Below are 14,793 nucleotides of genomic sequence, written 5' to 3'. Positions count from 1 at the left end.
AAGAGTTGATGGCAGCGTGATCTCCTTCGAATGCGAAAATCTGGTTATTACACCAGTACTTGTGGTTTTTTGCCGTTTCTCGTCCTTTTACAAAATAAACAATATTTCTATCACTTTTTCATATCACTTTTTTCATATCGATGCGTTGTATTTTTGAAATGTTGCCGATTTTTGAACCGTTATACGATGTTTGTTTCTTAGTACTGTATGAGCAGATGTTTGTAATCATAGTTTCTTTTGTACGTGTACGCGTAAACCACTACAATTGCGTAAGTACTGGCGCTTTACTTTGATGCACTAGTTCTTGATGGTGTAGCTCTGCGTGACGTGTTTCCTTTCCTGTTGTATCTTCATATTTGTTTCCTTTTTTGTATCACCCACCCCTGCCTAAGGCCTCATGCGTGAGGCTGGCAGTACTTCTGAAAGAAATATTTATTTAGGTGCATACTGGTTTTGTTCCTACGTGTCATACGTATTTACTTGTGTAATGAACGCACTCGCATATTAAACGCACCCCCTACATTCATCCCCCGCAGTTCCGCTAACCGACAACTGGCACCTACTTACCCTTCAGATCTCTTCGGTTTTTTAATTATTATGCCGACCCCCCTGACCCGTTGCCACGTGCCGTATTGCTTTTTCTATTTGCGCGCGGAATGTCCCCCGTCTTCTTTATCCGTGTGCCACACTGTGGCTCACGAATGCGAGTGTAGAGGCATCGCAGCTGATAAGCACACAGCAAGCAAAGGTCACGAATCTGCCCGCGCGACTGACAATCGCTTCCTGCAAATACAAAACTCAAAGGCCCAACGACGTGTATGCTATTTTCGAGCGAAAACTACAGGATTTGCTGTCTCGAAGAGTCCTTCGTCGTTATTGCATCTTAGGTTTCTGGAAAAACAAAAAAAAAAATCACTCGTCACCCAGAAATGATTGTGACGATTTCCACAACATGGTAGCACCTCCGATACTCGCGTAGCTTGTTCGCCACCCGTACAAAAACTTCTCCTGTGGAAGTGAAACAGCGGCCGCATTTTGTCATCAATCTTGTTATCGACGGTTTGTTTCGATGTTTTGGGGGTAGCTTGCTGCATAGTTAGTTACTTGCTACAATGACAACGGCGTTGTCGTGTGAGGTTGCTGCACAACAATGCAAAGTTGGCAAAGTGCATCATAGCATAAGCTTCTTGGCGCCTCTCGAGATCACAACGGATATCACTGTTGCGGTTAAATCATTGCGAGAAAAGATAAACGCAAAACGCTTTCATGGCAAGCGCGGCGACGCGGGGACAGCTTGCATAAGATGAAGCCATCAACCACAGAAGATAAGTTAAGTGCAACAGAGAAGCTGTGTCCAAACAGTCTACGTGTATGCGAAAAGCTAAGTGACCTAACTTTTTTTTTGCATTAAAACATTTTTTGCTCACGCAAAAAAAGTTTTCATAAAATCTGCCCCGTATAATGAACGCTCCCCCATCTTTGCTCCGATTTTTCGAGAAAAAAGTGTTTTCATTACACGAGTAAATACGGTATTCTTTGCTGCAACGGGATTTCGCTTGAGATTAGAGTACACATATATGTGGCATTGGTGTACATGAATAAGCCAATACAGAACTAGCACCACTGCAATCACCGTCGTGAACAGTGACATATCTCTAGCCTTCTGCTATAGTTGCGCTCATCGGAGCTTTGGTTACAGTCCCGCTGCAGAATGAGATTGAATTTCACTGCTCCGCAGAAGTACTAACAGCCAATTTTTTGAAGTGGCAACAGCCTGTTCTCAGGATGTAAAGAATTTTCTCATTAGACTCAACCACTATCTCTGGTAATTAAAACATTAATTAATGTTATTTAAATACTGCCACCATTAAAGTGTCTAGCGATTTCAAGATTTGTGATGTCGCTCCGGGAGCCGCATAAAACTGCCCTGCGAGCCGCATGCGGCCCGGGCGCCACAAGTTCAGACCCCCCCCTCGAGATAGACCGTGTGGCGTCGATTTACGTCGATTTTATCAGGTTGGCATAGCAAATCTCGTTTGGTGCAATTTGGCACAGTTGGAGCAGGAATGAGATCCTCGATTTCAAGTAAACTTAGTTTTTATTGGTTTGGCAACATATTGTGATACATTTAGGCCATCTTATGCAAAGATCGACGAGAAACTAAGGGCTCCTATTTCAAATTAACCGTTGCCGATACCAATGCACCTGAATTGTCAGGAGTTCCCCCACTAGAAATAAAAAAGACTGTGCCAGAACCAAGACAGCGGTTTGAATTAACCGTCAGTTCAAATGGACTAAGTTTGAATTAACAGCTTTTTGCTGTAAGTACTATACAGTGTTTAGGGAGGTCACACAACATTTCTCACAGTGATGAACATTTTCCCCCAAGGATTGTGCATTTCATCACCTTTTGGAATGAATACCCAACAATATACTTTGCTGTTATAAATGATAATGAGGCATGGGGGCACTTGAGCAAGCAGATTATTTAAGCATAATAAACATATAATAGTTGACAACAAAGCAGCTTCTCACCTACACATTATTAAACAGACTATACATATCAACGGTGATAGCCTAACAGAGTGCCAAGCAGAATGACAAAATTAAGTGCTTATTGTGCCCACCAGCAAACATAAATATACTTCAGCCACTTCACAACTGACACAAAGAGAGGTGCATACATCTATTACTCTGCATAAGACATCATTAGGATGGCAGCTTTAATGATGCCAACACAAAGCAATTATGTTCAAAGTGACAAGAATGTCAGCATCAGCCACATCCCTTTTATGAACAAAAGGCACAGGACTGCAAATGTTTTTACATCAGTTACAATATAAAAATTCAAAGGAGTGGTACCTTTCTGTGAATGTCCGATGCTACTAAGTAACAGGACGATGAATCCATTTCAACTTTCAATGCAGGCAATGGTGCCACGTCTTCAGGTGACATTACGAACCTATAGACCATGTAAAAAAAAAGTTGAAAAAAATCTTTTCAAAACTTGTTCTCGTAAGAACACATCTACACAGAAAGTGTCCCTCAGGGGGGATGGTAGGGTAAATAGTATATAGTAAACGGCTGCAAATATTCCCCTGAAAATTTATGTGCTCACAGGAAAGCCAACTGGGTATCTAATGACACCCTTTTTTTATGCCTAGATAGCTTATCCTTCTTATGGCCCACTCCCAAATTTTGAAGGGTTCCCTTATTTAATGTACCTTTTCTTTGCAACTGCCGAAAGAAATGCAACTATATTCAGCTGTGTTGTTCTAGAGATTCATAGGTTACATTTGAACTTGAAAAAAGAAAAATAGTACTTGCACAACGCCACGGAGGGTGCGTATTATTGCGTAATTTTTTTACAGCGTTACTTTTTATGAAATCAGCAATTTTTTCAGTTCAGATTGTTCCAATCTTTTTAGCTCAGGCATACAAAGTTTCATCAAAATCAATTCAATACTTTTTGAGAAAAGGTACATCGAAGTTGAAAAATTTACTGAAAACACATTTCAAGAAAAACAAAGTTTGACGTGCGGTTATTGCTTACGCCAGAAGGCACGCGGTATTTAAAACCGCTTGGAGTGGCCGCTCGCCATCGCGCTTCCATAGATTTGTTCTTCAGAGTACAGAGAATTTTTTGGTGTCGAAATTTCCAATTCTATTTTTCAGGGGGGGTTTACTCTACCATATTGAAGTGATGGTCAAAATGATACATCAGCTAGAAAAGCACTGTTAGCATGGTTACAGTTTAGTGTACATTAAAATCTCGTAGCTCACAACTTTTAAAAATGCATTTTTAAAAAAAAGGAAAAGAAAATGATTTGTCGAGAATTCATATTTTCAAGCTCCCTGTACATTCAAGAATATTCAGCAAAAAAACATTTATGCAGTTATCTTGAGCCGCTCGAAAGTTATGATTATTTTTCAACCTCTGCCGGATGCATCCTAAACCTGAAGTGAATGCTTCGGATTCCACAAAATCTACCATCTCAATAGGTTGGCAGAAAAAGTGGAGCTCACTCAGAATCCTTCAACAAATATATCTTGCACTTCGGGCTCAGTTGGGCTTGAGACTCGCCATATTTTTCCTCAGCTGAACTCGCTCGGGCTCACGCTCATAAAAATTGTCTTCTACTGCACTCACTCGGACTCAGACTCGCCAAAATATTACTCATGCAGACTCGCGATTGAGTTCACCGACATATAACCGTCTCATCATAAATGTTTTTTGTATACATATCACGTAATGCTAAGTTGTCTAAGTGTGGTCCAAAGATTGTGGAACCAAGCATGTTTAATTTATTATTAATTTTCTATTGGGGCTGCGGCACTGTATTCTTCCACACGCTTTCACTCTACCGTGATTTTTTTTTACGCTACTTACTGCTCTTGGACTTAGAACTCGTATTTTAAGGAGAAAGTTGTAGTACTTCATGCAATATGGCGAAGTATAGGGTGCAAAAAGAGCGTCAACACAAGTTAGAGAATCAATAATGAAGTGTGAACCCACTGTAAAGGACGGTGATGAGTCAGCTGTAAACACAATGAGCCATAAAGAAAACACAAGATTCATCTAGCTCCAAAACTTGCGCCACTTCGAAGAATGTTGCAAGCTACGGGAATTTCAGACATACTGAAGGCTTCTCTGCTACAATGACATTCGAATACCTGCCAAGTACAAGGAGTCTGAATTCAAGAGATCTTCGAAAAAGAGGGGGGGGGGGGCCTCCATTCTCAATATCATCAAGCAGATCAAGAAGGCTGGCTGTAACGTCCTGCTGGTGCAGAAGTCGATCCTCCGCTATGCCCTGAGCGACCTGGCACTCCACTTCCTTGCCATGGAAGACGGAGCTGCAGATGCGCGTTCAAAGTTGCGAATACTGGTGTGTCGAATACACGCATGTCATGTTGTTACATGACATGCGTGTCATGTAACAACATGACCACATGGCGCGCTCATGATGCGCTCGCGGCCGTTTGGCTAGCACCGCATATACCAAATTTGGTATTACAGTACGTGAATGGATGACGAAGGTATGTGACTGGTGCAAACATGATAATCATGAGATGCGCGTCATGTAACAACATGACTACATGCCACGCTCATGATGCGCTCGCAGTCGTTTCACTAACGTCACATATACCAAGTTTGGTATTACGGGGCATGAATGGATGACTAAGGTACGTGACTGGTGCAAACATGATAATCAGTGTAGGTGCATGTGATGTAACAACATGACTAAACTCCACGCTCATCATGCGCTCGCGCCCGTTTCGCTAGCTTCACATATACCGAATTTGGTATTACGTGACGTCAATGAATGGCGAAGGTACGTGACTGGTGAAAACATGACGATCATGAGATGCGTGTCATGTGAGAACATGACTACATGCCACAGTGAAAGTGCCAATACACTTTAACGTGACCCGGCGCACATGCGCACCGGCGTTCGTTTTGTCGCATCACGCCGGCGTTGCTACGCCAGGCGCCAGTCCTCCCATATACTCGCAGGCGTGCGCAGTGTATCATTGACGCATGCGCGTTTCAGCCCATCCGGCGTCCCTCCGTCTCGAAAATAGGCAGACGCAGTGCTGTCTAGGTAACGAATTGGCGCCAAATGCAGCAGGTCGCATTTCGTCGCTGAGCCCAGCGTGCACGCGTGTCGACGTTAAGTTGGAGTATATTGAGCCCTTCATGATTCACTCGAGGCCATTTCGCTAGCTCCACATATACCAAATTTGGTGTTATGTGACGTCAATAGATGACGAAAGTTTATGACTGGTACAAACATGATAATCATGAGACACGTGTCATGTAAGACGCGTGTCATGTAAGAGCTCGCAGACTTTCTCTAGCTCCACATATACTAAATCTGGCATCACGTTACGTTAATAGATGACGTAGATAAACGACACATCCAAACATGATAATCATGACACGGAAGTCGTGTACGGCATAATTTACCTCCACCTCATAATGTTGTGGCGATTTGAAAGTGGCATATCAACCTTCCTCATTCGTGCTTTGCATCGATTCCCACTGTACGTGAGATCTGCCAATTTTTTCAGTTTTTTTTTAATTATAACGTACCTAAGAATAGAGGTACGATAATTTTTAAGGTTGGATGCACGGGTGTTGTCCTCATTACATAGCTGCTAAGTCTTGTAATGCCAAGCCTTGAGTCACATCAAATGTTTTTCAGTTATGACTGTTGGTACAACATGCATATTTTGGCCCATTTTGGTTTTTATAAATTTTTTTAGTTTAGCTTTTTTTATCATTCTAGGGTTTAAAATTTTACAAAATCCTACAAGCCAAACTCATAATTAAAACTATCAGACAAAACCTGTAAAATTTCTTCCTGAAGGTGGTGAACTACCACGAAACTTGAAGGGACCAAGATAATATGTTCCAGTTAACAGGAGTTGTGTCTGCAGAGCTAAGAACAGGGGTGCAAATACAAGTAACAGAGCAATCACATTAGAAGCATTTGTTCCACTTACTGCAAAGCACCATGCAAGTCCCAAGCAAACTGAAGTGGCCACAAAAGGGCTTCTCTATCCCTGGCAGATCTCCATATGACAGCATTTATTCACAAATTTTTGTAGCAGCAGTTTTGTATCGTTTAATTATACATCCCAAATTTAAGACTATGGGAAGGTTTAAAGAATCATTTAGGTGGCATGCAGTGTTCACATTTATTTATGTCAATATGGACGCTTGTAATGCCACCCTTTAGTGAGTAGGCTGATGTTCACGGCACTTTACTCAATCAATATTGCTATAAGCCTAAAACTTTACGCTTCCGTAAGGTCTTTCCATACCTTGACAAAGCTGCGTTATTGCAGAAAAGCAGTGTGATTTTTCAGTGACTGTGCCCAGACAATAGTTGGAACATTTGCTTAAGATGATTGCCACATTTTGTTTTTCAAGAATGTATGACTGAGACTTAACAGTAGACTGTATAGACCGCTTATAACGTAAGTCGTGAATACCCGCACTATACGCGATATCGCAATGTAACCAAAACAACCTTATTCGAGGGCCACACTTGCGCAAACTGTGTTTGAGCATGCAGCCTTGCGTGTCTGAGAATCGAAGCATGCGATGCATGGTGATTATAACGATTAAAGTTTCCGAATGTTAAAAAAAAATTTGCGTCCAAAGACATGTATTGTTTACAAAATGAATGCAAAAGGAGGGAGGGGGGGGGGGGGTTGGACAAATACGCCGACTACTTCTCAAACCACCTAAATTCGCTGCTTTACAAAGAAACTATGTCCACTCATGTTCAACACCTAACCCGCCGAAATATGCCAATCATTCGATTTCGAGGGCGTGCACCCGATTTCAAAACACCACAACCGCCACAAGTGTGCTACACGTGCCACCCTCACTTTCATTACCAATATATCTCTTTCCATCAAGTGCAGCCACCGTAAAGCGTTTCGTTGATTCTGTACCAAACCACCACAATGTAATTACTACCAAAACACAAGTAATGCCCATTAGGCCTAGCCTGCCGTTTGACATGCCGCGGGAAGTTTGTCCAAGACATGAAAAATCGGCATCAAGATTGTACTGAAGCACTGAACCAAAAACAGCATACGTGATACGAAGTTCGCCTTCGCAGCCGAAAGAAAAAATGACAACATCGCACTAAGCTTACGCAAGACAGAGCACTTGCAGCCAAGGCAAAAGCTCACGTTATAAAGCCGTAAAAGGTTTAAAATTTACAGACAATATCTGTAGCAAGGTCGATAACGACGACATTTTCCTTGACAGGAAACTCTTAAGCGCAATCGATAAAAACGGGATCGCATGTGCCATGCTGATTCGCGCGCAGCCAAAGTCGTGCAATGGCGACGCTAGCAGGCTGTAGCTGCGTCGACACTGAAGAAAAGGCTGATCTGGCGCAGAGACAATCCCACGTTTATCACAAAAATTTTTCAGCAATCGCATTATAACCACTCGCCTCCCTTACTCGGTGGTCCCACGCAGCAAGCGTGGGACCACCGAGTATTGGGATCACCCTGTATTGGTGCACTCTGCATCCCCACCTCCTTCATAACGACCTCTTTGCTCACTCCCCAGCGGAGCACCAAGCGCACCTCCTTCCAGGCGCACACTCACTACCGCATTTGTCACAAAAATTTTTGGGCAACTGCATTATAACTGGTCTTTTATTTTGGAAGACTGCCCAATAAGCGGTATGCATATACATGGGGTTCTATGGGAAAGTGAACAGGAGACAAAAAAAGAGACCGCATTGTAACCCGTTCTGTCTTACAAGCGGTTACGATATAAGTGGTCTACACTGTATATGGTGAGGTTCTTGTTACAAAAAGCAAGACATGTAAGTGAGGAAGCATGTAAGTACTGCAAAATAAAAATATCTGTCAAAAAAATATACATGTGCAAGTGAGCAGGAAATCACCACTATACCTACCTAATAGTCTGAAGACAAGCCCAGGTTTCACAGCTCCATATCTTCAATTCAGTGTTCCTATCTGTACCAGTCAGAGCAAATTTCCAGAACTGTGTGCTGCAATACAGAGAGGATGCTAGTCAATCAAATGAAAATAATAAACTGTGAAATAACTGCCCTGCAGACTTGTAGAAGACTACAAGTTGCAGCACAATAGCAGATTGTCCCGGCTTCTCTCGAATGCAAAGTCACTAAACATGTTGAACACTGTGTTCGCTATCTCCCATTTTCCTACTGTAAGCAAGCAGGCAAACGCAGTGCCATTAGATGAGTCTTTATTTACACAGCTCTACATTTTTAAGTACAGCTATGTCAATACAAAAATTGTGACTGCAAAACGAATTCGAATATTGAAGTGTGAATGAAATCGATTATTTCTCCAATATTTTAAAAGTACTTTTTTAATACTTCGAAGCAAAATTGCAGGAAAAAAAGCTAGTTTGAGAAGATTCCTAAGCACATTTCCGCCTCCATCGGAAGGTATTGGTTCTAATGAAGTAAATGAAGAATAGTCTTGCAAAAGATGCAGTGTTAGGAATAAACAAATTTTAGAGGTAACAAACTTATTTTTGTGTAAGATGCAACGTTATAATGAGGTTTGAGTGTATATACAGCACTTATGAAATTTCTGCACCTGGATCAAAGAAATGAAGCCAATAAATACAAGGATTTTCAAAAAATAGATGAATAAATAAAGCAGCTATCAAATGCCACCATCTTCGTAAAATATAAATGCACATGTTCATAAGGGGGGGGGGGGCAACCTTTGGACGGCACCATGGGGGGCTGAGCAACTCCCCACTGGTGCCAGTCCGGAATATTTTTTATGAGCTTAACTCTTTTTTCTGTCCTCGTCCCTTAACAAAAGACTATTGGCTGTCCTGTCTGGAAGCTGCATGTATTTTGGAAGGGGCTATTTATGCCAGCTCCTTTTTACCTGTCAGGCTCTCAAAATTTGGACCATGAGCCAGTGAAAAATCAGACTTTCAGTGAAAAAAAATGCCCCTCAAACTTATTAAAAGGTCCGTAGCATGTTGTGTTGATGAACAACTGGAGCGACTTGAAGCGATTTACTTATGCTATGACTGGTTGTCACAAAACAATGTTTCTAAGAATACAAAGCATCCCCGATACAGTTAGTGAATGTTTTCGCACCATTTCCTCACTCATACAAAATGTGTAATTTCTTTGTTTTAACAAATGGTACCCTTCAGCATTTTACACATAAAAGTGCAAAGAAAACATGATACGTGTTCATTTGAGTTGCCAATATTTCTTCTTGGCTGTGACAAGTGATTTTTGAGCTTGTAGTGTTTTTTGCAGAGGGAAGAAAGAAATTTGTAGTTTTGAAAACTTGTTGTGAATTTCAGGCCGCGTGCTGTGCTATAATATTTGCCTCACGTATTTTCGGTAGCTTCGGCTACGGATCGGCCGCATTTTCTGACCATGTTCAGTAAAAAAGTGTTGCAGGGCCCCTTTAAATTCGAAGGGGAGCTTCGCGGCAAAGCGAGTTTCTCCTAAATAGGTGTTTTCACGACTTCGCACCTCTACATTGCAGTGAAACACCCTTTACAGGTGATTACATGCGGACTAATATACACCTATTCGTTTATTGCGAATACTTCGAAAATCATCGGTAATGTAAATTCGAATCGAAGCGAATTCGAATACTCAACTATTCATTCGAATATTCGAAGCACATGCCTATTTCTAAGATATTAAAATTATTTAAGACGATTTTATGTTGAATTCACTGACATAGCTAAAGCTACCTACACTAGCAATGGCCCACTTGGTGCGGTCTGGTTCATGTAACAAAGTAAAGCATATGGGGATGCTGTTACCCCCTCTAAAGCAGCTTGCGCTTCGTGGCACACTCAAGTGTTGTGAATTAGCCAAAGTTAGGTGTAACAGCCGCTGAGGCACTGCATTAGGGCTAAAGCGTTGGCACCAGCAGCGTCGCCAGACTGCTGGTGACAGAAGCAAGGCTCAAGCACAAAAAAAAAAAAATGTGAGCCTTTTTTGGGGATCGGCAGCAGGTGTTCATCGTTGGTGGTCTCCTGAAGTGGACCCGTGGGGTGACACCACGGGCCATTCTGCACGGATTCCTTGTGGTGAGTCAACAGTCGGCAACGCTGAATTCACAGTACCTTGTTACGTGTATTACATTGAAATTAAAAAGGTACAGAAAACGCATTTCATTGTAGAGTAAAACATTTAGTGCAACTGCCCTCATTCTCGAAATACACTTCAATTAGGGTTTGAGAGAGTTTACTTCGTCTTGAAGAATAGAAGCTTCAAGTTGCGCTTCACTAAGCAGCCTTTGCTTTTTTTCTTGTAGCTCTTTAATCAGAGCTGCTGCTCTCTTTTTCTTCTTCTCTAATTCGGTTGTTTCATCTCACTCTCTCTTCTTTGTTTGCAGCTGCTCCCTGTAGACCCTACAGGCACTGCGAACCGTCTTCACCATCCTGTCGGTAATGTCTACTTGAGCAATGCCACCTGCTGCCAAGACCGCATCATGCACTACTCTCTGTGCCACAAGAGAATCTTCTTTCAAATTTTCAACAAGGCATTCCTTGTTGACAAAAAAGGCTCTCTCTACCGCAGCATTGCCGTGAGACAAGCACGAGAGAAGTTTCACAAAAAACTGCAGCTCCTTGTGATCCTGGGAACATATATTTGCCCACAGAGTATCCAGCCTCTGTTTCTTCCTGTCAAACTTTGCCAGCTGTGCCCGTGTACTGCTTTCTGAGCACACCTTCACGTAGGAGCGATGGGCTCGCTCTGCTTGCAAGCCGGTCATCCAGTGGTGCTCAGAAAGTACTTCAAGTGCCAGCGTAAGCCGCCTGGGACCAGCCTCCAAAGACAATGCACAGACAGGGTCCAAACAGCCTGCACCCTTGGCCAACTTGTACTTAAGCGGCGATCTCTCCACCACTTTCGGTGCACAAGCCTTGACAAACGATTGCAGCCTTTTTTAAAATTCATTATTGCAAGCTGTGACAACTTCTTGTTCTTGCGGAGCTCGTTTTTGCCAAAAACGCAACGTTGAATGCGGCTACATTTACTGCATTTTCTGGTATGCTTAGATCTATCTTCATCAACTTGGCGATTGTGTCGGCAGCATCAAGATCCCGTTTTACAATTCTCGACAGCAGTGAACGCAGAATGCTCTCTAGTGCGGCTGACAGGAATGGAACCATCGGTTTATCCGTTTGAAATTCATGCAGAAAGGGTTCCAATTCCTCAGCAATCGAAAGAGCTTTTGCTAGCTTTGCTGACAAGACCTGATTAGACACAGCTTCTTCAACCACTTTGTAGCTTGAGCATGTTGGCCTCTTGTGTGCTTTTTCTTTACATTGCTGCACAAATACAATGAGGTGTGGTAGAATCTCCAGTGCCCTATAGATTACAGTACTGTTTTCCAGTCACCTCACTGCACAGAACTCATAGGGAATTTCGAGCACCGCGTGGGGCTGACGAAGTCAGCGCGACGTGCAGGAACACATTTGAACAGGTTGTAGGCGCTTCGAAGAAATGATACCAAATCCCAGCCAGATGCAAAGTGGCCAGCTTTATAAGCACCACTGATTGCATGAAGGCCACAGCTTCCTATGTCGAGGATATGGCTCTCATCTGACTCTCGAAGCTCTTCCTTCAGAGACCGCAAAAACTTAAAATTGACATTTGGCCCGTCCATGGACACTTGCAGGATTTCGGATCCTTTGATTTCCTCCACCGCTTGACGAAACGCTGACGCCAAGTCTTCAGCGCACGTATGACCCATGAAACAAGACGTCAGGTAGCGAGCCTTCACGCTGTCGTCAGCAGCATCCCAGTATCCAATGAAAACATCCATTTGCTGTTTATGGGTGACCTTGTTCAGCGCCTCGTCGAAACAGACTACCAGGCAAGGCACATTGACTAGACTCGACAGAAACATATTGCGAAAGTATGGCGCAATGCCATGGCAAATGGTGTAGCCTACCTTGTCTTTACCCAGCTGAACTTTTGCAGCCACCTCAGAAGAGGGAAGCATCAGTGGAAAAAGTGCTGCAGACACTGCCGCAAAAGGAAAGAATCTATGTGTCATTATGGTATTGAGACACTAAAATATTTCTGCTTTAGTCACGTTGTTCTTAAACAAAAAAACACCCACTGACACGTGCACAGGAGCTGTAGTCACTGCAACTTCGGTAGCAGCAGGCGCAGATCCAGTGCTACTGCTAGGCGGATGTCTGTCGGGCTTTTAAAAAATTACAATAGCTTTGGCTGGGAAGCACTTTTGAGAAAATTCAATGCAGCAATGTGCTTCTTGCTAGAGTCATGACTTGAAACAGCTCTGTGACCTATGTTGCTCAGCAAAAACGTTTTTTGGCAAACTGTACACATGGCTTTGTGCGGATCATTTTCCACAGGCCTAATCCAACTTGCATAGTCGAAGGACACTTGGGTTCGCCCAGTCTGCATTAAAGGAACACTTCTTGCCTCCTGACATCTTCGATGAAAAAATATTTTGCAGCGCGCGACACCGAAACGCAGCACTGATAAGCAGCGCGCGACACTGATGATCGCGTCTGAAATGCTGCAGGTCCTATGGATTTCTTCTCTCCGGAATATGCCTTCACAAAAATATACGGATATGTTCACTTCAAATCACAGAAGCACTTAGTCAAGGACAACGTCGCACACCACAATTCACGCTACGCAGGAACTCCGGGAAAACGTCCGCGAGAACGCAAAGCTCACAATTCACACATTTTCAGTCGTAGTAGAGCCTAGCCACACTGTACAACAAAGGGACGTCACCATGCTGGATTAATTGCGTGCGGATTGTCGTGGCTCGACTCGATATGCTACGTTACCCTGCCTCCGCAGCCAGAACGCACAAACTAAGTTTAGTAGAGGTCAGTGCGTGCAAACGATCGCGCAAAAATAGGCGACACCGAAAACCTGCCGTGTTTCACTTCGATTACGTAATTCTGGCTCTTGACGTCGTAAGAAAGCATAGCCTTCAATATTGGCTACCAAAATGCATCGCCTTCAAGATTCCCTACATAAAAAAAAAAGCAGAGTGAGCGTGGAATTTAGACACCTCCTCTTGTCCTTCTATGAAAATTTCATTTCCCTGACTCTAGCGTTTCGCCCAAAGCGATCGGCTGTGCGAGTCATTAGTAGTGTGGGCAGGCCCCAAGACAGTTTTCCCTGACTTGTCTCGCTTGATTGACGAATTCCCCAACAATTCCCTGACTTTTCCCAGTGGCTAAAAATTCCCTGACATTTCCAGATTTTACTGGTTTTCCCGGTCGCCAGACACCCTGCTTTAAGAAGATGTTCGTGCCCTGCAGGCAGGAGGTCAGATCGCAGACGTGTGGCACTAGGTAACGGTCTGGCACAGTCACACGATTTAGTGCCTTGTAATCCCTGCAAGGCCGCCGATCACTACCTGTTGATTTGGGCATCATGTGAAGAGGCGACGCATACGGACTGGATGAAGGACGTGCTATGCCGAGTTCCATCATATGTGAAAACACCTGCCGGACTAGCCGTAACTTCTCGAGTCAAAGATTCCCTGCCCGCGCGTGGACCGGTGGTCCTGTGGTTTCTATGTGATGCTGAACATCGCGTTTTACTTCGGCGAATGCCTGTTGCTATTGCATCAGCTCGGAACTCTTGTACTATGACGATGCAGCAAGTTTCTCCTCATGGACAGTGTAAGGTCAAGCTGAGTGAAGGACGTAAACACGACTTGCCTTGAACTGCTACACAACATACAAGATCCTGAAGTCGTTTCTTTCAAAGATGAACCATCAGACTGAAGTATTATAGAGAGGCAACGCCCAATAGGACAGACATGACATCAGTGGCTATGAACACCCATTTAAGGGGGATGTGGGGATCATTTGTAACTTTTTTGTAATGAAAATCGGTTTGGCCATAGTTGCGCAATGCTTTCCACTAGCAAGGTGGTTGGCAAAAAAAAAAAAAACACAGAAAATCGCTTTTAAAGTTTTGCAAGTGTTGCACCTTTATTAAAATGCCCCAGGGCTATAGTCTTTGGCATCACTGTGAAGAGGCATCTTCTTGGACCTCTGTCCCTTGGTTTTTTCACTTTTACGCGCTTTTTTGAGACACAGGCAGTCTTTTTCCTGAGCCCTCTGGAGGGCCATGGAATCAAGACTCACACCCAATGTAACACATGTTTCCGAGTACATACGCAGGCATCCTGAATTATATTTCATTACTGCCTCGTTTACCGCTGTCTCTACACCAAAAAGGGAGGCATGTTGGTCCTTGG

At 43.3% G+C, this 14,793-nt stretch overlaps 1 protein-coding gene across 3 annotated transcripts in view; it reads right to left on the bottom strand.

Annotated features, from left to right (window-relative positions):
* The window catches only part of LOC119176980 (enhancer of mRNA-decapping protein 4), a 311,927-nt gene that overhangs the window by 177,777 nt on the left and 119,357 nt on the right, over positions 1–14,793 (bottom strand). For all 3 annotated transcript variants that reach the window (XM_075884808.1, XM_075884809.1, XM_075884810.1), the window contains exons 10-11: positions 8,457–8,552; positions 2,863–2,962 (exon numbers count right to left, since the gene is read on the bottom strand). In XM_075884808.1, the coding sequence (XP_075740923.1) occupies positions 2,863–2,962; positions 8,457–8,552 (196 nt within the window). The remainder of the gene's footprint in view (positions 1–2,862; positions 2,963–8,456; positions 8,553–14,793) is intronic.

This window comes from Rhipicephalus microplus, unplaced genomic scaffold (genome assembly GCF_043290135.1).
Source record: "Rhipicephalus microplus isolate Deutch F79 unplaced genomic scaffold, USDA_Rmic scaffold_48, whole genome shotgun sequence".
In the NCBI taxonomy this organism is placed as follows: domain Eukaryota; kingdom Metazoa; phylum Arthropoda; class Arachnida; order Ixodida; family Ixodidae; genus Rhipicephalus; species Rhipicephalus microplus.
This window is presented reverse-complemented; position numbering and strand designations above follow the sequence as displayed.